Genomic DNA, 27,955 nt, shown 5'->3' on the forward strand with positions numbered 1-27,955 from the left:
TCCTTGGCCTCTCAAAGTGCTGGGATTGCAGGTGCACTCCACCACTATGGGCTCTGGGGTGGTGTTTTTAAAAAATTCCCAAGGTGATTCCAGAAGATAATTAGGATTGCTAAACAGTCTAAGCCAACTACTCACTGTTCTCCAAATATCCTTGTACATTTTGTTTATCTGGAAAGCTTCTCACCTTCTTCCCTACCTCTTGAAACCCTCCTTTTTTACAAGGCTTTACTCAAATGCCATCTCTCCTCTGTAGCTCTTCCTAATCATCTCCCTACCAAATACAGTTTCTCCACCCCTTAGGAAAACACATTGCTTAACAAAATATGACCAGAGCTGTGAGTGTCATATAGTGCTAAGGGGTGGAGAAATTGCATGTGACGCCTTTTGAAATGTGGCTTCCTCTGGGCAGGAGAAAGGACACTTTTTGCTCACCCATGTACCACTGGAAGCTAGCACAGTGCCTAGCATGAAGAACACTGAGGCAGGACAGTATACAAATGATGATCATATAATTAATTAGGGTAACCACACAGTCTCTTAACCAAACTGGAATACTTTTGAGAGTAATGAGGGATGCTAGTAACAACAGTGTCAGTACAAAAGTTTCTGGGACTGTCGCAGACAAACTGAAAGTATGATCACCCAAATAACAATGACCAATGGTGATTAAGCTCTTACTGTTTGCCAATCACTCACTGTCTTGTATGCTATTTGTCATTTCTTTAATACTGGGAGCACCCATTAGTATCTATACTTAACTGCTTAGGACACTGTGGCAGACATGTAAAGGAACTTACCAACGATTATACAACTAAGGAGGTAGGTCAGAGAGCTGGGGCTTGAACTCAGGTCCTCTGAATCCAGAGCTCATGTTCTAGACCATCAAGGCCTATTGTCTCTCAGTGGGAGAACTCAAGACTTGGAGTAGGACAGGATGAGAAGTAACTTTAGTTACCTCTTGGGCTCCAGTTTCTTCATCCGTAAAATAATAACAGTGGTGGTTTTCAGTAACCTTGGAAGATTAAATGATATAAGGCATAAGAAGGGCCTGTGTACTTGTGAACTACTTGTCTTTAAGAGTAAGATGTCTGCCAGTTTATCCATAAGACATCTACTCAAGTAGCTGTGACACGAATAAATGAGGCTAAATTCTGTAGCAGAACACAGAGGTAGGTCATAGGAAGCCCCATAGTGATTCCTATGGTTCCTATGGTTCATGGTTAAGACCATGAAATTTTACACAAGACCTGGGTTCAAACTGAGGCTCTGGGATTTGAATAGATATTTCTCCAAAGAAGATATGCAAATGAACAATAGGCACATGAAAAGATGCTCAATATCATTACTCCTTAGGGAAATGCAAGTCAAAGCTGCAATGAAATATCACTTAACACCTACTAGGATGGCTAAAGTAAAAGAGACAGACAATAACAGATGTTGGGAAGAACATCTGGTGAAGAAATTAGAACCTTATATTTTGCTAGGAGGGTTGTAAAATGGTGCAGACACTTTGGAAAAACAATTTGACAGTTCTCCAAAAAGTTAAATATAGAGTTACCGTATGATGCGACAATTCCTTTCTTCGGAATAATTTTAAGAGAGTTGAATATATACAGCCACACAAAAACTTGTACACAAATGTTCATAGCAGCATTATTCATAATAGCTGAAGAATGGAAACAACCCAAAGATCTATGAGCTAATGTGGTATAACCACACAATAGAATAATATTCAGCAAAAAAAGCATTACTGATACATGCTATAACATGGATGAACCTTGAGAACATGCTGCTAAGTAAAAGAAGCCAAACCCAAAAAATTGTATATTATAAGATAACAATTATATAAATGTCTAGAATAGGCAAATGTATAAAGACGGGAGGAGATTAGTGGTTGCTTAGCACCAGAGGGAATGGGAAGATAGGGAGTGACAGCTAATGGGTACAGGGCTTCTTTTTGGGATGACAAAAATGTTCTAAAATTAGATAGTGGTGATGGTTATACAATTCTGTGACTATACTAAACCCACTGGATTCTATACTTTAAAATGGTGAATTGTACAGTATGTGAGTTGCATCTCAATATAGCTGTTATTTAAACATTCAAGTTATGCTGTGGACTTTTGGTGTTTGTGTTGTCTTCTGAAAAGAGGACTCATTATGGAGCCTAACTCAAGAGCAAATGTGAAGATTAAATGAGAAATTGCGTGTGAAACCCTTGGCACAGTAACTGTACTAAAAACTCAATAACAGTGACCATATGGGTGATTTTCCTTAAACGTGTGGTCTTTCTCTCATCCATCTTGAAGCAGAGGGTCAGTGGTGTTTTCAGTAACATAGTCTGAGATTCATGGTGACCTAAAATGCATGAAGACTGATCCTATTCCCAACACCTTTATATTGTATGTGCCTCAGATAGAATTAAAGCCTTATGGCTCCGATATCTGTTATTTATTTCTTAACTAATATAACTGAGACCTTGCTCAAGATGTACTCATGAAAAATTACCCTTTTAATGGTGAAGCATTTAATGAGAAACTGGATTATCTACTGCATAAGTGCCCTTCATACAAATTAGCTTGGCCCTAGGTCCTAATCTAAATTGGGCTCCCTACTTTCCTCTAAATGGCCTAATATTTTCTTATTAATCTCTGCCCTTGTTCACCTGCTATGGCTCTGCCTTCTCTTATGAATCTTCTTCCTCGGCAGAGTTCTGTGTCCTGACAAATGTTTCTTAAGGCTTCTTTGTATCTGACTCATAGACAGTTTTTTAGAGATGACTGATGACTGGAATCTGTTCCATTTTCAAGCTGTCTCTCCATCCTTCCATGGAGTTTTAATGCTGCCAATGTATTGAGTACCATCAGATTTGGGCCAGGTGAGTTTTGGTCAAGATAAAGATGGGGCTTTATAAGAAAGTTGCGTAGAAAAGAAGCAATTGATCATGGTGGTTAGGCGAACAGGCTTGAAAACACAGAACACAAGCAAACCACAAACATGGGTTTTGACATGAGACGAATCTAAGTTCAGGTTCTACTCAGTAAGTTTGGACAAGTTACATGGCCTCTAACACTTTCAGTTTAGAGCCTCATCTATGAAACCTGAATAATCGTACCTACCTCTACAATTATTTTCTGGAATTAACAAGTTGATGCATATAATATGCTTTGTGATGAATGCTACCTGGTATTGTGATTATAATTAAAGTTTGGGGAAGTCTCAGTGGTGAAAGAGATGTTATTATGGACTGAAATAGTGTCATATGTTGAAGAGGAGGATGTTTAGCTATGATATAAGGTGTATTATGGCAAATGTCCCTGTGTTCTTAGCTCTAGTCTCTGACATTCGCTCTTACAGAATGCTGAGGCTTAAGTATTATACGGATTATAGTTTCTGACTAATCATCCCTGTGTTATATTTGCTTTATGGAATATTACTCAAAGGCTTTAATATACGAGGAGTTAGCAGGGGTGTCATGGAAAAAACAAAAAGAAAACTGGGGGTCAGGACCACAGGTCCAGACCTGTGGCTGGATAGACATAGACATTCCTTCTCTCTGCCTCCCACCCTCCCAGGATTGTGTCTTCTACTTGCTTCTTTTACTGGGCTTATAATAGTGGTGATACTCATGCCTATAATCCCCGCACTTGGGGAGGCCAAGGTGGTGGATTGGTTGAGTCTGAAAGTCTGAGACTGGGCAACATGGCAAAACCCCATCTCTACAAAAATATAGCCAAGTATGACCGTGTGTGCCTGTTGTCCCAGCTACTTGGGAGGCTGAAGTAGGAGACTTGCCTGAGCCTGGGAGGTCGTGGCTGCAGTGAGCTGTGATCGCGCCACTGTGCTCCAGCCTGGGTGATGAAGTGAGACACTGTCTCAAAGAAAAAAAAAAGAAAAACAGTGGGACAGCTACCATTTGTAGAAAAGTTACCACGTAAATACATACTTCACACATACTATCTCACTGAAGTTACTGCTCATGCTAATGCTGTAAGGTAGATACTTTATTGTCATTCAACACATTAAAAAACTGAGGCTCAGACAGTTCAGTTGACTTACGAGAGGGACCTATGATTCCAAACAAGGATGTCTGATTCTAAAGCTTGAACCTTCTTACACACTTAGCGTAAAGCAAATACATTTGTATTTGCAGTCACCAAAAACTTAAGCTTCTAAGGGCACAGATGTTGTCTCATTCATCTGTTGCCAGTGAATAATAGCACTGGTACAGAGGAGATGCTCGGTAAGGGATGAATGAATAAATGAATGAAATGAAAGTTGTGTTTTGTCAATAGAAAAGTATTATATGATGGTTAGTGATTGCTGTTGTTTTTTTCTATTTTAAGCATGTCTTCTGATAATTCTCAACCCCACAATATAGAAAGGCCTTAGTTTGCACGTCTGTAGATAGAGGGAAACAGGCTGAATTATCTCTAATGTCCTCAGCTCTGTGTTTCTGACAGATGAAGTAAGCATGATGAAGGAGAAATCAAGAGTTGAAGTTAAGGATATTATAGGAGATGAATAACAGACAGAAGGACACTCCAGGTTTTAAGTACCAACTGTACAATGTCCAGACCTCTGACTAGTCAAAGTATGATGAGGTTAATGATGGGTTTGAATTCCTATGTACTCATCTTATTTCAGACTATGTTTACTTGGGCAAGCTACCTAAACTCTGTGACCTTCGACTTCATCATCTGGAAAATGGAAATGGTTTGCTTGTTGTGAAGAGTGGGGATAAAGTTTACAGAACATCTGGCATGAAGCGCTTGCTCAGTTCAGAGTTAACTTTATTGTCCTCACTTCATGTAGATATGCTTGAGCTCCTGGTTGATGTGTCTTAGCAAAATATTATCTTAATAATTATTGAGAGAGCCCGTTGGAAGGTGCAGACACACAACAGCACATAGCATGGAAGCCTATTTTCCTGCACACATGCACATGACTTACCAGAAGAGATGTCATAAAACCATTTTTTGATAACTGTCCTCAGGTAATTACTCTGGAGTTTCACTGTGAAAGAGCTCATGGAATTGGGTGGGAAGAGGGTCTTGGACCCTGGCCAAGCTACTATTGAATGTTGGCAATGCCAGAGACTCGGTGCTAATATTATTCTAACAACAATTTCGGACATGAACTCTTAGTGGGTGATTATGATCATTTGTTGAATATCTCTTGCTTATTAAACCCTGAATTAGATGCTTCACACATATTATCTGATTTATTTATCATAATACCCTGTTGGGGTGGTTATTTTTAACTTATTTTTCCCTACCTGAGAAAACTGAGTCTCAGAAAGGAGAAGTAATTTGTCTCAGGACTTAAATGGATGGAGTCAGAATTTGCATTTAGGAATACTGCTATTCTTTTCTCCTGAGTCCAGTGATTTGACTTTCCGGGAATGTAGATGAAACCAGACAGCGGATCTTGGAATTGTGGATACTCAAAGCCACTGGGGTCTGCACAGTTACATATTTGAATCTGCTTTTTCTCTTTTTAGGTCAGGATCGCAGTGAAGCCACTTTGATAAAGAGGTTTAAAGGTGAAGGGGTCCGGTACAAAGCCAAATTGATTGGGATTGATGAAGTTTCCGCAGCTCGGGGAGACAAGTTATGTCAAGATTCCATGATGAAACTCAAGGTGCTATGCAAACGTTTTCTTTTCAATACTTTGTGTTTAATGTGAATGAGGAAAAGAAGTGATTACCATCATAATTGTAAATAACTTTATTCATTTATTGGTAAATTACTTGGCTCACTGTTGAATCACCATATTTTTTCATTTGGAAGATATTTCAATCATTCAGCAAATGTTTGTTGAGCACCTACTATGTGGAAATATTTTGGTAGGCCCAGGTTTACAATTTTTGAGTGTATCACATTTTATTCCATTTTATTTTCATTTTGCAACTCCGGCAAAAATAAAAGTACAAAATTATCAAATTGTTTTGTCCCCCACATTTTATGAATTTTGCCATCTTGTTATTTTTGAATAAATAATATATATTTTTGCCATATGGTAAGAGATGTTAAGATAAAAGTTGATTTTATTCATTCTTACAGTTTCTACAGATGTACCCCAAACACTTTAAAATAATATCCTTGAAGTAAAATGTAATTATATTTTGGGATTTGGAGATATCATGAAGAGATTTCTGATTTTAAATGCTATAAAGAAGCCTTTTCCCTGAGGAATCTAAGAAAGAAATTAGATTTTTTTTTTCTTTTTTTTTTTTTGAGAAGGAGTCTCACTCTATCGCCTAGGCTGGAGTGCAGTGGCACAATCTCGGCTCACTGCAACTTCCGCCTCCTGGGTTCAAGCAATTCTCCTGCCTCAGCCTCCTGAGTAGCTGGGATTACAGGTGCACACTACCATGCCTGGCTAATTTTTGTATTTTTAGTAGAGATGGAGTTTCACCATGTTGGTCAGGCTGGTCTCGAACTCCTGACCTCGTGATCCGTCCGCCTCGGCCTCCCAAAGTGCTGGGATTACAGGCGTGAGCCACTGTGCCCGGCCAGAAATTAGAAATTTTTTAAATATACAAAATAAATTATTTTATTAAACAGCCTTAAAAGCATACAAAAATAACACTTTTCTCAGATTCTGATGTCCATATATTGTTTCTTTTAAAAAGTTATAAAATATTGAAAACATAAATGGTTTAGCAAGAAGTCTACAAATATCATATGTATTTCAAACATATATTATTTATTTTCTGATTACAGAGTTCACTTATGTGCATTATGGAATATTTTGAAAATACAGAAAAATGTAAGGAAGAAAACTGAAATAATCCACAATCCCACAAAGACAATCAGTGTCAACATTTTTCTGTATAATTTACAAGTTCTTTTTGTGGTTTTACATATATAATATATGAATTATACACATATATGTAATAAAATTGGAATTAAAATTTATACAGTTTCCTGTCTTGGGACTTTTTCCCCTTCATCTAACAATATATATGAGCATATATACATATACATATACATAAACATCTTCAAATAGCCCATGAAGACATGACTTTGTCAATGAAATATTTTCAAATGTAAAAGAAAGAAAAGGAAAAAAAAACTTGTTAGGTGTGCAAAAGTATTAAAGCCTGTAAAATGCATAAATGTAAAATGTGATAAAATCGGCATCACCTTTACTTTCATAGATGCTGAGTAAATCAGTTATTTTTGTTTATGCTATACAAAATTTCTAGTAGGTTAGCATATATATCAGATGCTATGTTTCCTTACAGTATGGCTCTAAGAATCATGATTTTTAAAACTTAATTTTCTACACTGGATATTCATTTATATGTCTTCTTTTTATTTGTTAACCTGTTATATAAACAAACTTTAATAGTTATGTATTTACTATAAAGTATACTAGAAAAAGGCATAAAAGACATCAATACCATGATTTCACAATCACCTTGGAAGAAGTTAGTGCATCTTTTTTTTTCAATAATTAAGCAATGTTATACAATTTTAGGGTAGTCCAATGATGAGCTTTCTTCTCCCAAGTTCAAATCTGAGTGATTAATAGACAAGAGTTGGACAGGAAGAATTCCAAACTCTAACTTTCTGACTGATAAATGCTGGCCTGGAGGATGTGACTTGGATACACAGCCACAGTGAGCTTTCTTGAGTGAGATGAGCTATTCCACTTGGCTTGCAGGGGTGTTGGACAACTGCAGATCCCCCTGTTCTCCCAAACCCTGCCCTTGCCCAGAGTAGGACCCATGACTCGTGCATGAGATCAGATGAGAATGCAGTCTGTCTTTCAGCAGGCAAATTGCACAGAAAGCCCCAGAAGAGACTGATCTTTGTATGTTCAGCTGCTGCTTCAAACTCTCCAATCAGATAGAGCCATACCTTCCATCCCAAGCGGACCCTAGTCAAAGATGGGGATAAGGGCCAAGATCTTGATTATTGCTGAAGTCCCTCCTCAATGAATATGAAGTCTGGCAAGTGGAGATTTGCTCTAACAAATCTTAATTAAAAGACATGAAGACAATGCAAAGATCTGGTTCTCATCCAGAGCCACAAGTCTGCTGAGGAGGAGAAAAGAGCTCATGCTCCCAGCATCTGGGAGATGACCATTCACCAGGTTCGGTCACAGAGCACCTCAATGGCCAGCTGCCTTCTTGGAAACACTGAGGCCTAAAAGGAGTTGGCCTCTGCTCCCTGAACATTCTCACTCAGGATTAACATTGGCCCAAGCTAGCTGGACTAGGCCTAGCAGTGGCTGCCAACCGTGTGTGTGTGTGTGTGTGTGTGTGTGTGACCTGCAGTGAAGTGCTCCATCTGTCACCTCTTATAACCATGAGGTCCCCAAAGCCCTGAGAGTTTGTACTACTATAACATACTCCTGTCAGATGCACTGAACTTGTTGAGGGGTCCTTGATTTCCAGACAATTGTGTTTCATTATTTGCAGGTTTCTGAGAAGAATGTTGACATTTCAGCTCCCAGTGGTTTTTCTTTAGGAAACACAGAAACATAAATGATCAATTCTCCATTTGGCCATCTGCCAGGAAAGTAAGAGAGAAGTACAAAATGCCTCTTACCCTTCCAAAAAGGCCCACTTACTCACGTTAGGCCATATGAGAAATGAAAAATTCTGTTTCCTTTGCTAGACTCTCTGAAGCTAGTGCGTGTTCTTGCATTAGAGAGTTTTCTCTTGGATTGTAGGGGATTGAGAGGGGATTCATATAATGAGTATGAGTGACCCATTGCCTGTCTACCAACAAAGCATCATGATCATCATCATCATCATTTGTTGACATCATATTTTAATTTACAATCCATAAAGCGTTTTCACATATATCTTTTGATCATATGAGATACATATTAGCTTCCCTGTTTTGTGAAGAAGAAATCTGAGGGTCAGAGAAGTTAAAGTATTTGCCTCATAGCCTTCATTTAATCTATGATAAAATGAATTCTAACCCAGATACCAAGAGGGCCTGTGTTCAACAAGACACAGTTTTGCCCATAATTGTATTCTGTTTTGTATTTGCGTTTAATTTATTGAGGTTCCCAAACTAGATCTTAAGCTCCTACCAGTAAGCTACTACCCAGTAGTCACATCACGCACCATTGACTTCTAAAGTAGTTAGCTTTCGGAGACGGTGGCAAAATGGTGGTGACTGAAGTTAAGGAAAAGGATGAGGTCTCCAAAGACAGTGCCTGGAGAGCTAAGTGCAGAACCTTAAGTATGTCAGTCAGAGTCCTGAAAGAACCAAAATCTACCCCAGAAAGACCAGATGAGGATACTTTAATGAAGGAGCTACTTCCAATGGGTGGGTAAATTTAAGGTAGCAAATGAGGGGTGGTGAGGTACTCAGAATCTAGCAACAGTGGGAAGCTATTACCACTCCTAGGAAGATATATATTTACTGAAACACAGGGATAGCAGAGTTGATAAGAAAGTCTCCCTTTCTCACCACACAAAATATAGCTACTACCAGAGATGCAAATGAAGGATGATAAGGGAGTGGGGAGCAATGCCCTGACCTCTCTCTCCTACCCACTGATCTCCTGCCTGTGCCTTGCATTGGTGGAACACAACTGGAGCCATGGAGAAGGAAGCTCAGGAGATCAGAGAATGCAGTTCTAGTCTGTAGGAATCAGTCTCTCGTCAAAAACAGGACAGAGAAAGATACTTATATTCCCCTTTTTAACTGGGAAAAAATGAAACTTAGAATGAATTTTTTCCCTTTGGTTCATATAGCTGGTAACTAGCTAGAACTGAGAATGGAGAATGGAGACCAGGCTTATTACATGGGGCTTTCTGGAATAGCGTTCTAAGGTTTTCAGAATTCATGCCTGAAGCCTGCTGCATTTACACATATGTTTTACATGTTCCCTGGAGAGCACAGTCATAACGTTGGGTGCATGTACTGTGCTGTGTGAATGTTCTCAGAGCCCTTTCATGTACATCATACATCTGATTCTCAAAGCAACCCCTGAGCTGAACAGGGCAGCCTGTGACTCTTGCTTGGCATGCCTGACCTTTTCTCTATATGTAACGTCCTCCATCGAGATACTGCCTACTTGTGACTCCCTTGAGGATGCCTGTGTCAATCATTTCACACAGTGCCTAGCACGTGGTGTTGCTTAATCATATCAATATTAGGTCTCAAAAGTATAACTGTTATTTACTGAGCCCTTCCTGCATACTGTGCGAAGTGCAGTAGATGCATAGTTTGCTTAAGTGTCCCAACACTCTTATGAGGTGAGAAACGTGAATATTATTCTCATTTTGGGGTTCCTCTTCAGCACTAAGTTTGGAAGCTGTTGGTTCTACCTAGCTATTTTCACAAACTTTTGGACATATTTGTAGCATGCATCATTGGTCATTTTTTAAAAATCTGTTTCCCAAAAAGGGGCTCTTAAAGAAGAGAGGATTGTAGTAGAAGGATTCCTACCTTGAGAATCAGAAAGATCACTGTTTGACTTTCAGTTCTATGACTTATTAGCCCCTTTAGGTTCTAGGAGGACATTTGATCCCCTGGCCTTATGTTTCCTCATCTGTAGAATGAGGGAGGTAATTCTTACTTCCCAGGATTGTGATATTGACTAAATTATATGATGGGTAAGAGAACCTCTAGCATAGGCACCCAAGGAAATGTTTGACTCTCTGGTTTCCAGTTTCCAGTGGTGACTTACCAGGTCAGGTGGCTAATGTCAGGCACAGAGTCCGTAACAGGACCTATATCCACTTCTTTTGACTCCCTAACCAGAGCTGTCTCCTGGGCCTCTGTTAGTTCTGCACAGTGGCCATGAATAATCTTGTGGGGAGATGAGCCCGTCAGTGTCCTGAAGGCACTGTCTTGTGGCAGGCCCACTCTAGACTGAGTGCAGTTTTTCAGAGCTTGACCCAGAGTCCTGTCTCACAAGAAAAACATGCTTGATAAGATGGGACTTTTCTTTCCCCAAAGATAGCACCTTATGGATTGTCCTTCTCTTTTTCATTTGTCATGTAAAGTCACCATCAGCAGCCCCAAGTGGAAATGCTCCTGGAACATGTATGTTGGCTTTTTCCATCCTTCTTTACCTACAGCCATATTCTACCAGGGAATTCTTTGGTAGCTACTTGACACCAGCAAGCAAAGGGGGCCTTAGTATCTAATCAGCACTACTATGTGCTAGGAATTAATTGCTATTTGATATTCCAGGAAATCTGTTAGCTAGGAGCTGTTAGGACTGTTTTGGAAATGGAGACACTGAAACTTCTCTCCCTGACCAAAGGTGTAGCCCTATCCCCACCCTGTCCTGTGCTCTTCTCACTTAAAGGAAGAAGGAATAAAACCAGAAGGAGAGAGTCTCCTCCGCTTTGACAGTCCTTTCAGTACTTTCCTTTAGGAGGTCACGTCTTAGTCCGTTTGTGCTGCTGTAACAAAATGCCTGAGACTGGGTAATTTATAAAAAACAAATTTGTTTTCTCACAGTTCTGGATCCTGGGAAGTCCAGGATCAAGGGGCCAGCAGGTTGGGTGTCCAGTGAGGGCCCTGATCTCTCTGCTTCCAAGATGGTGCCTGTTACTGCATCCTCCAAAGTGGATACATGCTGTATCCTCAAAACAGAAGGGCAGAAAGGGGAATGAACTCCTTCTCTGAAGCCTTTTTATAAGAACGCTAATCCCCTCTATGAGTGTTCTACCCTTATCACTTAATCACCTCCCGGTACTATCACTCTGGCAATGAAGATTCAACACATGCATTTGAGGGGACACATTCGGCCACCATCAAGGGGCTAATTATTTTTCTGATTTGTATGTATCCTGGATAGCTGAGATTGAAGATTGGGGTGGAAAGGGATAGTAACATGTATTATTTTACTCCAAATCCATCTGAGAACACAGATTTAAAAGTCAAGTGTGGGAAAGTCACTTTCCTTCTCTTTGAGTTCCTGCTTTACACTAGGCTCCATTCTCAGCCCTGGGCACAAACCAAATAAAAAAAGTTCCATGCACAACTGAACTTTTGTTCTATTAGGCAAAGGCAGACAATCAACGAATGAATTTGCGAAATGTCAGATGGTGGTAACTTCCAGGAGGAAATTGAAGCAGGGAAAACAAAGGAGATGCAATTTGGCATAAAGGGTGTGCTGTGTTGGCTAAGAGGGTCAGAGAGGGTGGCATTAAACAGAAATTAGGAGTTACCTCTGGGATTCCAAAGACATACTTTGGCCATTTCTGCATGTTCCTTAAAAGCATCCCACAGTGAATTCATGGGAAAACAAGGAGCACATTGAGCAATCTAGAAACCATTGAATGCGGGGAGGGATTGGAGAGACAGAGAACTCTGCTTTGTATGTGAGTTAAGAGTTACTCTAACCTTTTAGAGAGCAGTTGCTGGAGGAGGGGTCTTATATCAATATGGAGCAGCTTTGAAAAGCTGAAAGAGGAAGATTGGAAGGGGTTGTAGGGAGAGAGACTTAGGCTCCCTAGAAGGAAAACACAATATAAAGGATAATCACTGGTCCCGGCACCAAGTGCTAGGAGAGTTGAGTTATAGTCTCAGCTCTTTGACCAATTCCCTGTGCTGTCTCAGGACGGTCTACTACCTTTCAGTTCATCATTTTTCTCATCTGTCAGTTGAGAAAGTTGGATCTATTAGTTTTAAGGTTTTCTGTGGTGCTATACATTCTGCATGTCTGTAAGTCTGCAAGACGTGCTTGAGAATGAATGGGTGATGTGTGAAAGAGGGAATTTCCTCCTAGCAGGTGTCTAAACAGGAACTGAAACACAAACTGTAATGGACATTCATGTATTTTCTAGAAGAAATTAATTTTTATTATATTTCTTCAGTATACCAGGCATTGTGCTAGGTACTTTAAATAAATGTTTATTTAAGTCTCTTAACCATGCAAAAAAATGATGGATTTTACACTGGAGGAAGTGAAACTAAGAGGTTAAGTAATTTGTCCAAGATTATACAGAACCAGGAGTATAACTTAGATATTCTGATTCCACAGAATATTCCCAATACCCAAGGTGAGGATAATCAAACATCCTCAACAGAATGTGCCTTCCTCATACCTCTGGTCATACCTACTGCTCTCTAACACCAACCATTCCCCAAAACTGATGCTGAGAATAGCACATAGTACTTTTTGTCTCCTGGAAATATGAAATCATTATTTTAGACTTTTCTTCTTCTAAAAGCCCAGAACCATAACTGCTGAGAGTTGGGCTTAATCTTGCCATCTTTAGAGGCTGGCAGTAATGAGCCTCTGCCAGGCTGGAAGTCTCAAGGTCCCTAATGCATGGTCAGCAACAGCACCTCAGGGTGTAGATCCCTTGAAAGGTCTTTATCTCCCGAGTTGTACCCTAGTACGGAGCCCATGCTTTCCTGCAACTGGCCAACACAGAATCTAATTTCAAAAGCAAGTGTCTTTACTCTTAACTTGAATCATATCAACTTTGGAGGACTCTGGATAGCACATATTCATCTAGCAATTATTTGCTAAGCAGATCTGCCCTCCACGGACTGTCCTAAGCACTAGAGATAAAGCGGTGGACAAAGTAACACCCCAACCTTTTGTGAAGCTTACCTTCTCACTAACTCGTAGACATATCTTTGGCTTATAAAACATTTGAGACAGTGAGGAAACAGTTTTTTTGATAAATGGAATGTGAGAATGAGAGGAACAAGGGTAGTGGTAAACACAAAATGTCTTTGGATAAAAATTATAATCAATAGGCATTTAATTATATCGATCACATTTTTTTCCAGCAAAATGGACAGTCTAGCATTTGTTTTTATTTTCTATTATCTAAAATTGATTCATATGAAAACTTTTTCCAGAATTATAAAAAATAAAATTATATGTAGGAATATACTTAGCAGCTCACCTTCATTTAAAAGATTGAAACCATATCTAATATAAAACCCAGAAAAGACATTAATATGAAAACCATATTGTGTCTATCTTGGGACCCCCAATTCTGAGCTGAACATCTAGACACCATTCTATAAATTTTGATTAGTTAAGTGAGTGAACATTCAAATATTTCTCTATACAATGTGTTAGAAACACTAGGACAAGCATTACCCTAAAACACCAAGGAGATGTGAGCGCATTGAGTAGAGAAATATGGAAGTGCGAAGGGAAAGCAGTGTGCATGATTGGTGGCATTGGTTGATGGTATCTGACATGCCTTTGGGACCAGAGAGAATTTTCAAATGAAAACACTTAAGTAAAAACCATGTTCTTCCTTTCAACAGGGCGTTGTTGCTGGCGCTCGTTCCAAAGGAGAACACAAACAGAAAATCTTTTTAACCATCTCCTTTGGAGGAATCAAAATCTTTGATGAGAAGACAGGGGTAAGTAAAGCAATCACATGGCATTGTGAAATTTTATCCATTGACAGATGTACCTTTAAAAGCCTCTACTCTCTGGGCAGGAATATACAACAAGCATAAAAACACATAAAGCAACTGACAAACTTGATCAACTCTGATCATCCATCAAAGCGGGTCTCTTTGCTGACTTGGCCACAGTATGGCTGCACTGTGTTTCTTATAGTGTAATGGTGATAAAAGTGTCACACTATCCTGGTAATCTGATGGGAGATTGATGAGCTTTGAAGATCAATGGGTAATGTGACAGTTTAAGTTAAATTTCTTTGTGTGTTGGCAACTTTAATGACATGCATCCTAGAGGGAGATACATGTACATCTTTTGACTCGGTCAAAGCATCCAGACTCTCTTGAGTATAACCTGGAGCACCTTGCAATTGCTGTAATCAAAAAGAATAAATGGAGTTCTCAGTCTTAAAAAAGAAATCTATCACTGCACGACCAGGAAATTTAAGGGCTGATACGTTTGTTAAACCCACCAAAGAAGTGGTTTGTGTTTTCATCAACCTTACAGCTGCAATTAACTCCCAGATTCATCCCCAGAGCTCTCCTGACACTGTCAGTCCTGTTCATTTGGGGTAAGAGGAAAATAGAAAAACCTTCTATGATCCGTTTTCCAAGAGAACAAGAGTCAAATAGATGTCTTTTTCCTTATATTTATTCAGTGTTTTACAGCTTATAAAACACCTCCACATATATCACCTATCATGTACTTCACAATGGTAATTTATCAAGCACTTTATAAACAATACTTAACCAGCGGAGTTACATTACCTTGGTCATTTTGCATTATTATTTTCTCTTCCTTGTTCTGACTAGTATGAAGATAACATAAGGGTAGTAAGATGGTAGTTTAAATGTAAAAATGGATTTTCTTGAAGAAAAAAAGGTATAGAAAAATTACTCCTAAATAACTAGTAATAGAATGGATATTTGTACACCTCTGATCATAACGGCATTACTTTCAGTAGCCAAAAGGTAGAAGCAACCCATGCCTGTAGATGGATGAATAGATAAACAAAATGTTGTATATACATACAGTGAAATTCTATGGAGCTCTCAAATGGAAGAAAATTCTGACCTGTGCTACAATGTGTATGAGCCTTGAAGACATTATGCTGAGTGAATTAAGCCAGGCACAAAAAGACAAATATTGTATGATACCATTTATATGAATTACTTATCATAGTCACAGTCATAAAGACAGAAAGTAGAATGGTGATTGCCAGAGGCTAGGGAAAAGGAAAAATGAAGTGTTATTATTTAGTAGGCATGAGGTTTCAATTTGGGAAGATGGAATCTTTTAGAGATGAATAGTGGTTTTGGTTGCACAAAAATGTGAATGTATTTAATGCCACTGAGCTGCACACTGAAAAATAGTTAAAATGGTAAATTGTATGTCATATATTTTACCAAAATAAAAAATAGCTAGGTGTAACTCGCATTATTGAGTACCTCCCATGTACTAGCTGCGTGTTAGTCAGTTTACATACATTATTCAGTTTCATTCTTGCAACATTCCTATGAGGTGATACTAACAATAGCTACTTTATCAAGTACATATTATGTGCCAGGCATTGTGGTAAACCCTTTATAAGTACCAGGTCATTTAATCCTCACAACAACCCTAGGATGTAGATGGTACTATTATTCTCATTTTATTGTTGAAGACAGCAAGGACAGAAAAGTTTACATAACTTGCTGGCAGTAAGGGGTGACAGAGGCAGGATTAGAACCTAGGCGGTCTGGCTCCTGAGTCCTTTTGTTTAACAATGATGCCTATTATCTCTCAAGATAAATCTTTTCTAACATCTCCCACGTTTTGTATTCTTTTTCTTTTTAAACTTAGGTTCAGGGGTACATGTGCAGGTTTGTTATATAGGTAAACTTGTGTCACAGGGTTTGTTGTACAAATTATTCTGTCAACTAGGTACTAAGCCTAGTACCCAATAGTTATTTTTTCTCTTCCTCTCCCTCCTTCAACCCTCCACTCTCAAGTAGACTCCAGTGTCTATTGTTCCCGCCTATGTGTCCATGAGTTCTCATCATTTTGCTCCCATTTATAAGTGAGAACATGTGATAGTTGGCTTTCTGTTCCTATATTAGTTTGCTAGGGATAATGGCCTCCAACTCCATCTACATTCCCACAAAAGATGTGATCTCATTCTTTTTTATGACTGCATAGTATTCTGTGGTGTATATGTACAACATTTTCTTTGGTCAGTCAGGTGCAGCCATAAGAGGTGACGTTGGAGAGCCTCCGGGAAAACAACAACAACAACAACAAAAAAAAAACAGTTTGTTTTACTCACGAGTCCTAGAGACTGGAGCACAGCACACTACACAGGACCATATGGGAAAGACACCAGGGTAGTCAGGAGGCAAAAGACAAGAAGCAGAAGGCGGAGACCTAAGGCCACTCCTTTACTGGGATTCCCGCTGGAAAGGCAAGGCAGGTCAGAGTGAGTGATTGGCTAGTTTGAATCATTTCTTCTGGCTCTAAGCTGCAGGGGTGATCCCCTTCTGCCCCAAGATAGTGAAGGCAGAGGAATATTGCTTTCTGGGGTGTATGAGCCAGGCAGAGGAGGGATGGCTCCGGATTGGTTAGTTTGCATATCAAAGACATGCTCCAGGCTGGGTCTTTTGCTATGTCTGAGAATTGAGAATCAGTTTCTCCCCAGCCAGAAAGATTGCTGAAGGTGTCAAAACATCATCATATACAGACAATTTAAAAATATTTACAATACAACCCAGCATGTAGGAAGCAGAACTGGGATTTCACCTCAAGTCAGCCTGAATCAAAAATCAATGCAATTTACCTCTATATTATAGAGGAAGGTGGGCCTATCTGGGGATGCCTTGGTAGAAGGGAGTTTAGGATGAAGGCACAAGCATTGGTAGTAAAAGGGCTTGAATTCAACAGGATTACAAGCCTAATGTAAGCTTTATCTGCCTTCATAAAAATATGGCTTCAAAACTCCGAGGAGGTGGGTTCTCTCTCCTGTAAAGACTGTAGTTTGGAGACCTGTGCTCGGTTCTGAAGTCCACATTTTAAATTGGATATAGACAAATGGAAACATATTCTGATGAGGTGGATCCTGGCAACTGGGGACCTGGAAACTACGCTGAACTTCTTGACAGAGATGTGGCTCGTATGATCTTTGGGAACACAAGATGTGGAGAACTCTGGGCTTATGCAAACTTGGAGGAAATTATTATTAGTCTTCTAGCATTCCTTATGGGAGTTTAGTAATGTGGATCAAGCCCAACTGAGAGATACTTTCACAATGATTTGTATGCCCCAATATATGATATCATCTCTAGTCTCTTCCATTACCATGACACCTGGTGTGTGTAATCAAAGGGACAAGGACAGAGGTGAAGGGTATCTGGTGTTTTATCTTGTCTGAGGGTCATGTTTTGGGCTTTGCTATTTTATCATGGACCCCACCATCAAATAGGCTGTGCACAGATCATTAAAGTCCTAATTACCTTGATTTTAACTAATTAGGTAGTTTTTGTTCTTTACTTTTATCTGCATCCTTACTCAAATGTGGCTAAACTGTCCCCAAAGAAAGATATCACCAAACCTTGTAGCACTATTTTTGATTCTTTAGCTGGACACAAAGAGAACAATAGTAAAATCATTTCCACCCAAAGCCATTTAGCTTCGTAGAGGAAATGTTAGATCCCTAGTGGAGAATTAGGAAGGAAGTAGAGTTGAATGTTTTCTGTCTCAGTCTACCCCAGTTTTGTTAGCTTAACATTAGACTTCTGTAGCATCTGGCAATCTTAGCTTGTTAATATGCCTCAACAAAGGTGCTAAAAAATGGTTAAAAGGACTGAATATGTTTAAATCTGAAGTAAAGATGATAAGGGTCAGAGTACCCCATATTAATAGTCTTTCTTTGTTTTGTTTTGTTTTGTTTTTTTGAGATGGAGTCTCACTCTGTTACTCAGGCTGGAGTGCAGTGGCGCGATCTTGGTTCACTGCAACCTCCGCCTCCCAGGTTCAAGTAATTCTCCTGCCTCAGCCTCCCAAGAAGCTGGGATTACAGGAGTGCACTAGCACGCCCAGCTAAATTTTTTTGTATTTTAATAGAGACAGGGTTTCACCATGTTGGCCAGGCTGGTCTCGAACTCCTGACCTCAGGTGATCCACCCCACCTTGGCCTCCAAAAGTGCTGGGATTACAGGCGTGAGCCACCACGCCCAGCCTTAACAGTCTTTATATGAGTTGTCAAGTAGGAAGAGGAGCTGACTTGCTCTGTGTGACCTCAAGGAATGGAACCAAGACTAATTGATAGAAGTTTTAGGAGGTGGTTTCTGTTTATCAGTAAGAAGGCTTTTCTATCAGTCAGCAGTTAAACGGACTGCCTTCTGTGTGAGGGAGTTCACCGTCGCTGGGGGTATTCAAGCAACAACCATCTGATGAGATATTGTTGAAGAAAGTCAAGTAGAAGATAAAGTGCTGGACAAAGTCACATCTAAGTTGAGTCCAGAGACTAATTTTAAGATTATGTTTTCTCTTAAAGTCATATCTATTGATGCTTTTTATTTGAAAAACCTCTATTGGAAATTATGAGCAGGAACAGTTTACTAAACCTTAGTCATTGCCCAGCAGGGGACTGACTCAATGTTCAGCATGGGTTCTAAATGAAGTTTTTTTTTCCATATCAAAGAAGTGGAAAACTGGGCCTTTATCATTTGGAATGACAGTCTTAGTTGTTTATCTCATCTGTGGTATTTTTGCTCAAGCTTGACTGCACTTTTTTAAAAAACCAAGAAAAGAAACATTTGCAGAACGTGACAATAGCTAAAATCCAAAAGCTGTCAAAAATGTTTTGATCCCAATTAAAGAGACCCTTTGCAGCAATTTACACCCTGTCTTGAATTTCAAAGAACTCCTGATCCCAATCCTTATGTGAGTGAATTTTGTTTTATTATTAGCTTGTTGCAGGGAATAAATCAATAGTGAAAGCTGTTCATACATTTAGATACCTAGATATTGCTAATATATCATGATGTTACTAGGTCTGTAGACCAGACAGATGGATGACGAGGAAGGAGTTATGTCATCTTCATTTTGCAGATAAGGACAGTGAGGTTCTGTGAGTGTCCCTGACCTGACTGTTGACTCAGAACAGACTTTTCAACTCCAAGGCTTTCTAGTGAACCTCACTGACTCTATTCTCTCTCCATTCACCATTTTAATCCATAGAATTATTACAACTTTATATTATAAAAAATGATATATACTGCAGGACCCTAAAGGTAAGTCTGTTTCTTAGGATGAAGGGCAGTGGTCTGCATCAACTTTTCAAGATGTCGCAACATCCTTGTTGCCACAGAAACGTGAATTTTGCTTATTCATTTGAATGAGCCAACACTTACTTAGAGCTATTAGACACACCAATCTAAGTATGCTACGGCAATTCTATGAAGTAAATGCCATTATTATCACCATTTGGCAGATGGGAAAGCCAGGGTCCATATAATTTAAGTCACACAGCTAACAAATGGCAGAGCTTGGTAGCTTGGTCCAGAATCTCTGATACTAGTGAGGTGTTACTAATAATAGCATACCAAATTTTATAAATGATTTTATAAAATCATTTGATGCTTTTATCTATATTAGAGCAGATTCCCTATTATCTCTGTCTTATTGTCACTGTTATTCACTTTCATTCTGATGAGCTTTCCTGAGTGAAGACAAAAGGGGTGGAGTTACAACTGGGGCTGCTTCGTCCGTAGTTTGTCTTGGATAGATAGAATGTTGACAGTATAACCCATATATGATTAGACAATACAGGTTGAGTATCCCTTATCTGAAATGCTTGGGACCAGAAGTGTTTCAAATTTTAGAGTTTTTCAGATGTTGGAATATTCGTATTATATTTACTTACCAGCTGAGCATCCTAAATCCAAAAATCCAAAATGTGAAATGCTCCAATGAGCATTTCCTTTGAGCATCATGTCAGGGCTCAAAAAGTTTTGGACTTGGGAGAATTTTAGGTTTCAGATTTTTTGATTTGGGATACTCAACTTGTAACATATTAGATCCCTACTCTATGCCATGTGCAGCCCTGTGTTTCCTGAGGATTTGAAGATGAATTGGTCACTGTCCTTGCCCCTGAGATGCTCATAGTTCATTAGTGAACCCAGACTAACAAAGTGAATTCACAGCTGCCAAGATACTGGGCTACTCTCACCTCCTACCTGCTATGCCTTAGTTATTTTGTGCACATTTGCCAATTCTTAATCACGAAGTCATTTCATTTTTTATGTAGTAAGTATTACTGGGCACCAGCTATGTGTGAGTCATTGTGTGATACAGATACAAGTGTGAACAGAGTTGTCCATGTTCAGAGACTGGGGTTTAACTTTGCCAAGAATGTTCCTGAAAAATTTCACTGACTTGGCAGTGGAGGAGTGAGTTGCAGAGGACCAGATAATTAAGTAAGGGAAGAGAAAACAGCATTTCTAAAGGCACAGATATATGAAAGAGAAAGATATATATATGCATTCACTCAGGAAATATTGGGTACCTGTATAAAGATAGAGATAAATAAGGCCCCATCTTTTTGTTCATCACTATTGTCTATCTAGCTAGCACAATGACTCACACATAGCTGGTGCCCGCTAATACTTACTACATAAAAACTAAAATGACTTCACGGTTAAGAATCAGCAAATGTACACAAAATGACTAAGGCATAACAGGTAGGAGGTGAGAGTGGCCCAGGATTCAATATTGTCCCTCAAAATAGATAGATAATTGTGTTTTAAATACAATAACTGCACTTAAATTTCAGGGCTGATTTAATAATTTATTCCTCAGTGAAAACCAGATGTCACCTTATTTGTGCCTCATCAAAAACAAGTCTGTTCTCCTTTCAGTTCAAACTGGATGTTTTGAGCAAGGTTTGGAGAGAGCAACTGAGGTTGAGAAAGGGAAATGTCCCAGGGAAGGAGTTAGGAAAAAGCTGAGGAGGCTGCAGAACGTCACACTGGGACCTGGTGGTCTCTGGGACCCAGAAGTATCTGGGATGTTGCTGTCATCCTGGTCAGTGAGACAGTGCACAGGACTCTCAAAAGACTGGGGATAAGGGCTGGCCTGTAAACATGACAGTGTGGTTTAGAGCAGGCTTTCATGGATCTGTCTCATTTACATCCAACAGTTCCTGGAATTTTTTATTATCCCCCTTTTATAGATGGATCAACTAAGGTACAGGTAGGTTAAATGACTTCATGAAGTTCCACCCTGGTCATTTGACCCCCAGGCTGCACTCTGGTCACCCAAAAGAAATTGAATTCAAATTAGAACTCTATGATACCTAAGCTTATTTTCTTTCTCTTGTTTCAGAGATTCTCAACTTGACTGGTTCTGTGTCTCTAAGGAGTGGTTAGGAAATGTGTGTAGGCAGTTTGCTAGTCACAACTTTTTGCAGAGGGGTTGGTAATGCAGAAATTTAATTGTTAAAAGCCAAGGCTGCTAAATAATCTGCAATATTCAGGGCAGACGCATATGGCAAAAGATATTTTCCTATGCTATATGACTTTCTAATGTCTTTCTAGAAATTCATGTAGACGAAAAACCTGTTAGTAATTATGTGAATTTAAAAAGCTAACCCTATTTAGCACATAAACAAAGTATTTTACCCATATACATAATATCGAATTTTCCAGAAATGCAACTAGACTAAGAGAAAGATGAAATTATTCTATTTAACCAAAATTTTATACCCATTTACTAACATCTCTCCAATCTCCCCACCCAACCCTCCCTCTGATAACCACCATTCAACTCTCTGCTTTTATGAATTCAGCATATAAGTGAGATCATGTGATATTTGTCTTTCTGTTCCTGGCTTATTTCACTTAACATAATATCCCCCAGGCTCATCCACGTTCTCCAAATGACAGGATTTTCTTTTTTATGGCTTGATAGTATTTCATTGCATATATATACCACATTTTATTTATATATTCATTTGCTGGTACCACACTTAAGTTGATTCCATTTCTTGGCTATCATGAATAACGCTACAGTGAACATGGGAGTGCAGATAGCTCTTCAATACACTGATTTCATTTCTTTGGATATGTACGCAGTAGTGGGATTTCTGGGTCATATGGTAGTTTAAAGTAATTTTTCTTAATGTGTATGTGTCTCTGTTTACTCATCCATAAGATGGAGATAATAAATGTACCTATGTCTTAGGGTTGGTGAAAGATTAATTTAATCCTCTAAGACTTAGAATAGTGCGGAGTAAAATAAAAAGCTCGAGGTGTTAAATAATATTACATTATTGGTTATATTGTCCCATCTCCTGTACAGTCTTTCTATGTCCTCTAAGCAGAATTAAGAAAGCCTTTTATGATGTCCCTACTTCATCTTCTGCTTGCTGTATCCTAGCACATGATCATCTGTGTCATAATGAGTTGACTCACACTCCCATCAGACTACAAGCTCCACACAGGGTACCCTGGATCATTTATTGTTGTATCAGCCAGGCCTGGCATAGGAAACCCTGGCATGTGACAGAGATGCTAATCGGTCATTGAAGGTAAAAGGAAGGCATTCAGGGATGGATAGAATGAAACAGAGAAGGGAGGAACAGGGAAACAATGACTACGTCAGCTTACAATGAAATGCTAATTGTCTGGCCCTGATATTGGAGCCCAAGATGCTATATACCAAAGATGCTAGTTTTGCCATATAGACAGTAAAATATCCACGATTCAGAATTATCTAGTCATAGGATATCAGGGATGGAAGGTCCCTTAGGCATGAACTAACCCACACATTTGCGAATGAGGAGATCTGAAACCCAAAGAGAAGCGAGCCATGAGATCTCCCTATAAAGTATTTGCAAAAGCCTAGACTTGAACATTGATCTGGACAGATTTGAGTCATTTTCTGATGCTCACAAAACAGGAAGCAGGGAGTATCCTCTTCTTTTTCCTATTTTTTAATTTTGCGTTTCTTTTCTCTACAATCTCTTCTCTCTAGACCACCCCATAGTCTTTGTGTATTATATTCAATGTTCAGGGCTTCCACTGGCCCATGGCTGCCCCAGATCTATTTTAATGTCAAATAGATAGAACATTTAAGGGGAAAAATTGGGTCTCAGTGTGGTTAGTGTCTTGTTGGATGATATTGGATTTTAATTTATCACAATAAAAAAATCAATTCGTAGCCCAAATCAACATATTTTTAGAAATTGGCACTGTCAGGAACCTGCCTCCATGAGATAGTTTACAGGACCAAGTCTATAATTCATGACAGGGGAAAAGGGATGTTACAATGCCCTGGAAAGTGAGACCATGAATGTTTCCAAGCAGATTTGGTCAACTCAGAAATTTTCTTGATGATTCCTCTTATCAGTCTTGGTCTTTAAAAAGGTATGGTGGTAGTATTTTCTAAGCTAGTTGCTTTTACATGCTTGGCCTCGTTTAACTCAATCCTCTAAGCGCTCAACTAAGAAGCCACTCCTCCCGTTAGACAGATGAGAAACTGAGACCCAAGGGGTTAAGCAACTTACACAAGAACAAATATCCAGTACATCGTGGAGCTGGAAACTGATCCCCAGATGATATGGTGCTAAGGCCCATGTTCTTTCCAGTTCCAGGCGGTGGCATCTCTCCCCTTCATGGGCATAGTGAGGGCCTCTTGCAAGCAAGTGATCATTTTTCTGCTCACCAGGGGAGAAGTCAGACGGCACTTAGAGTTGTCAGCATGCATACAGGCCCTGTGACTGAAGATTTACAGTGACTATTTGGGCCTCTGAAGGGATGTGGGAGGCACTAGTCTCAAAGATCCAGAGCCTCAAATTGCTGGATGACCTTGGGGATGGCTCATCTGCTTGCTGTACGGGCTGTTTTCCCATCTGAAAACCAAGGGTCATATGGCATACTTTTTCTTAAAGGGCCAGATGGTAAATATTTTAGGCTCCGAGTGTTATACAGAGTTTAAGTAGTGCAACTATTTAATTTTGTCACTGTGGCATCAAAGTCACCGCACATCATATGTAAACAAATGACTGTGGCTACGTTCTAATAAAACTTTATTTGTAAAAATAAAGCCATCTGCTGACTCTGTTCTGCTTGATTATTAAGGATTCTTCCAATTTTCTCATTGTGATCCCATGATGGGTCCATGAGCCCTTTGGCATTGGGAGATGAAGACTAGGTGAAAAGCTATGGTTTTTTATCCTTTGTTCACTGCTCTTTTGTGGCTGATTTTTGGGATGAGTGATGAGTGTAGAGTGTTTTATATGAACTTTCAAGATAAATATTCATCGCTAAAGAATTGTATTATTTATTTATTTATTTATTTTTATTTATTTTTTGAGACTCTCACTCTTGTCTCCCAGGCTGGAGTGCCATGGCACGATCTCTGTTTGCTGCAACCTCTACCTTCTGGGTTCAAGCGATTCTCATGCCTCAGCCTCCTGTGTAGCTGGGATTACGGGCGCATCCCACCATGCCGGCTAATTTTTGTATTTTCAGTAGAGATGGGATTTCACCATATTGGCTAGTCTGGTCTCAAACTCCTGACCTCAGGTGATCCAGCCGCCTTGGCCTCCCAAAGTGCTGGGATTACAGGTGTGAACTACCACGCCCGGACAGGAGTTGTATTATTTATTGCTACCATTTGTTGAGTACTAATTGCCAGGCATGGTGCTAAGTACGTCATATAAATTTTTGTCATTGAATTATTACAATACAACTATTAATTACATGTTATTATCCCCATTTTACAGATTAGGTGACTAAGACTCAGGAAGGTTAGGTCACTTGAACACAACTACTCTTAAATTTTTATCTATTTATTCAAAAGCTACTTATCGAGCACCTACTGGGTGCCAGGGAGTGTTCTCAGGGATTTGGATACATTGGTGAACAAAATGAAGGTCCCCACTTTGTGGAGTTTACATTCTAAGGTGGAGAGACAGAAAAGAAAAAATAGACATACATAAATAATATACTCTGTTAGAAAATAATCAGTGTTATAGAAAAGGAAAAAAGCGAGGCAAGGTCAGGGCATTTTCCCACTGTACTTCCTTTGTCCTCATGAAAGGGCCTGTGACATGTGTGCTTTGTAAATCACAAATATTAACGTGCTCTGGGAGCTTCCTGTACCTTTGAGGGTCAACTGAGTAATGGAGAAAGACGCTTCTGAAAATTCTCATCCAAATTCCAGAGGCTGTTACACTTGATAAATCCGAGCTGTCCACTTGGGTGTCTCTGCTTTTATTTAGATGGCTGATTGCTTTATATGGAGTCTACGGCTTATTGTTTTTCTATCTCCCTCATTTATTTTAAATTTTAATTTAAAACTCATTTTCCATGACTGTGCCGTGGTTATTTAATAGGTGCTTCTATTTTTATGAAGACACTCCTTGCAGGAGCTATTTGTATCAAAATGATGATACTGTAATTAGGCACAGCACTGCTATGATGATTCTTTGTGAACCTCTCAAGTGCTTTGCAGTGATGGCCAGAGGTGGAGAAGCAATCATAGTTCTGGTTACAGTAAAGGAACGTGGTGTCATAGAAAGCAAGGGACTGGGTCAAAGTGAGAAGAGATAGTGAAATTCGTCTTTTAGTGCGGAGAGTTGTGCTGAGGAAATGCAGGCTGGAACCTGGGGACAGGGTGATGGAGAGGAGCCCAGGGACTGGGTAACCAGGATTGAGCCTGGGGGCTGGGTGACCAGTGTTGCGGACAAAGGGTTAGATTTGCCATTAGCAGGCCTGAATTTGAAGAGTTTCTTGTTAGAAGTATGCATATTGAACTGCAATGAGGAAAACGCCAATGAAAACAATAGTAATGATAATGATCACGCTTACTATTTTGCCAGATCTTGCTGTAAGAGCTTGACATACGTGTCATTTCATACTTGATGAATCACTGAACCTCTTAGCAGCTCAGTGTTCTCCTTTGGACTATGAGGGCATTAATTAGCTAGCCACAACAATTTTGGGAAATAGAGGTATTATCTCTTTTTTGTGGAATATAACGCCAAGGTTCAGAGAGGTGCAGGGGCTTACCAAGATGTCTCAGCCAGTGAGGGGGTGCCCTGTCCACTACATTGTTTCATACTGCCCCTGTGTGCCTGCCAAAACAAAGAAACGGGTATGGGTGTATCCATTCTGTTCCAGATGTTACCTACAACAGAACGCTTCAATGACTGATTGGTTTCCTTTCTGTACTAAAGTTACTAACTATACATACTTAATTTTTGATTCTAGAATTAACAGTGAGATGAATTTAACACCTTCACATTTTTAGATCCTATAATCAGTCACTACTTTTTTCTTGGAATTTTCACTGTTTTTCTTTAAAATAAGAATAACCATGCCAAGCTGGTAAAGTCTCTGCATGCTCTTCTATTTGCGATATGAAAGATGGGGAGAATTTTAAACAAAGAGAAACAAAAATGCTAGACTATATGTGACTTGAGGGCAGGGTCCATGATTTGGTCATCCTTGTATCTCCTACCTCCTGGCATGTGATCAGCTCCTAGTAGATATTTGTGGAATTGCACTGAATTTTTCATTGTAAGAGTCAAGAAGCCTCTGGTTCATCTCTTTGTCTAGCTATGCCTATAAGCCTTTGATTGCTGTGGGTGGCATCTGAACTCTAAACTACCATCTCCCTGAGACAGAAAATGGCATCTCCACCACCTCTTCTGGTGGGCTTCAGTGATACAACCCACTTTATTCCAGCCACGTCTGTCCTTCTCAGGGTTCTTTCAATTTGTCGATGAGTAGAAGGTTGCATAAAATGTATTAAAGCTTGTGTATAATGTGTTAAATCTCAACCTTTGGTCTTATTGATGATCTTAATGCATAGGTAACCCATTTTCCCCTCATTTTTCTTTCTATTTACCCATCCATCTAACTTGCCTTCTTCCTTTCCCTCATCCTTTTCTGCTACTTTCATGTACATGTAGATATACTCACCTTTTTTATTGCCATATGTATTTTTTTCAGAGAGATTATATGATACCTACTATGTATAAGATATAAAGTATAACCTGCTATAGAAGAAGTATAATATCTTATGCAGATTGACAGGAAAGGAAAGTAGGTACTATGTATGGAGCACTACACTAATATTACAGTGTAAGTTCCTGAAGGACAGAAACTCTGCCTGATTATCTCTGCAGTATATGAGTCTCACCTCTTTCATTTATCCTGTGCCCTGCCAGAGGAGGGAGCCCTCCCCAAGGGCGGGAGTCCCTTCAGGGACCTATGGGGTCTGCGCCTCCAAATTTTGATGCCTGTGTACCCCAGGTCCTGGAGCATGTATACGGAACATGGGTAAGGATGAACTGAGGGATGAGAGGGAAAAAATTAGCCTAGCAGAGCTGCTGAGATGGTGAGAGATGAGCTTGGGGTTGTCAAATCTTCTGTGCTATGGTGACTGTGCTGAGTAAATTATGCACACTGACTCATTCTGTCCTCACAATCACACTATGAACTATAGATATTACTAACGCCATTGTTCCACACAAAGCAAAGAACATGAGGCATGAGGCCGGGGTTGGGGGGTGGGAGGGACAGGCATTCTGAGCACT

At 39.5% G+C, this 27,955-nt stretch overlaps 1 protein-coding gene across 9 annotated transcripts in view; it reads left to right on the top strand.

Annotated features, from left to right (window-relative positions):
• DAB1 (DAB adaptor protein 1) overlaps positions 1 to 27,955 on the top strand; it is a 1,250,774-nt gene that overhangs the window by 1,092,338 nt on the left and 130,481 nt on the right. For all 9 annotated transcript variants that reach the window (XM_063600986.1, XM_008977956.4, XM_008977957.4 and 6 more), the window contains 2 exons: positions 5,504 to 5,643; positions 14,232 to 14,330. In XM_063600986.1, the coding sequence (XP_063457056.1) occupies positions 5,504 to 5,643; positions 14,232 to 14,330 (239 nt within the window). The remainder of the gene's footprint in view (positions 1 to 5,503; positions 5,644 to 14,231; positions 14,331 to 27,955) is intronic.

This window comes from Pan paniscus, chromosome 1, assembly GCF_029289425.2.
Source record: "Pan paniscus chromosome 1, NHGRI_mPanPan1-v2.0_pri, whole genome shotgun sequence".
Classification (NCBI taxonomy): domain Eukaryota; kingdom Metazoa; phylum Chordata; class Mammalia; order Primates; family Hominidae; genus Pan; species Pan paniscus.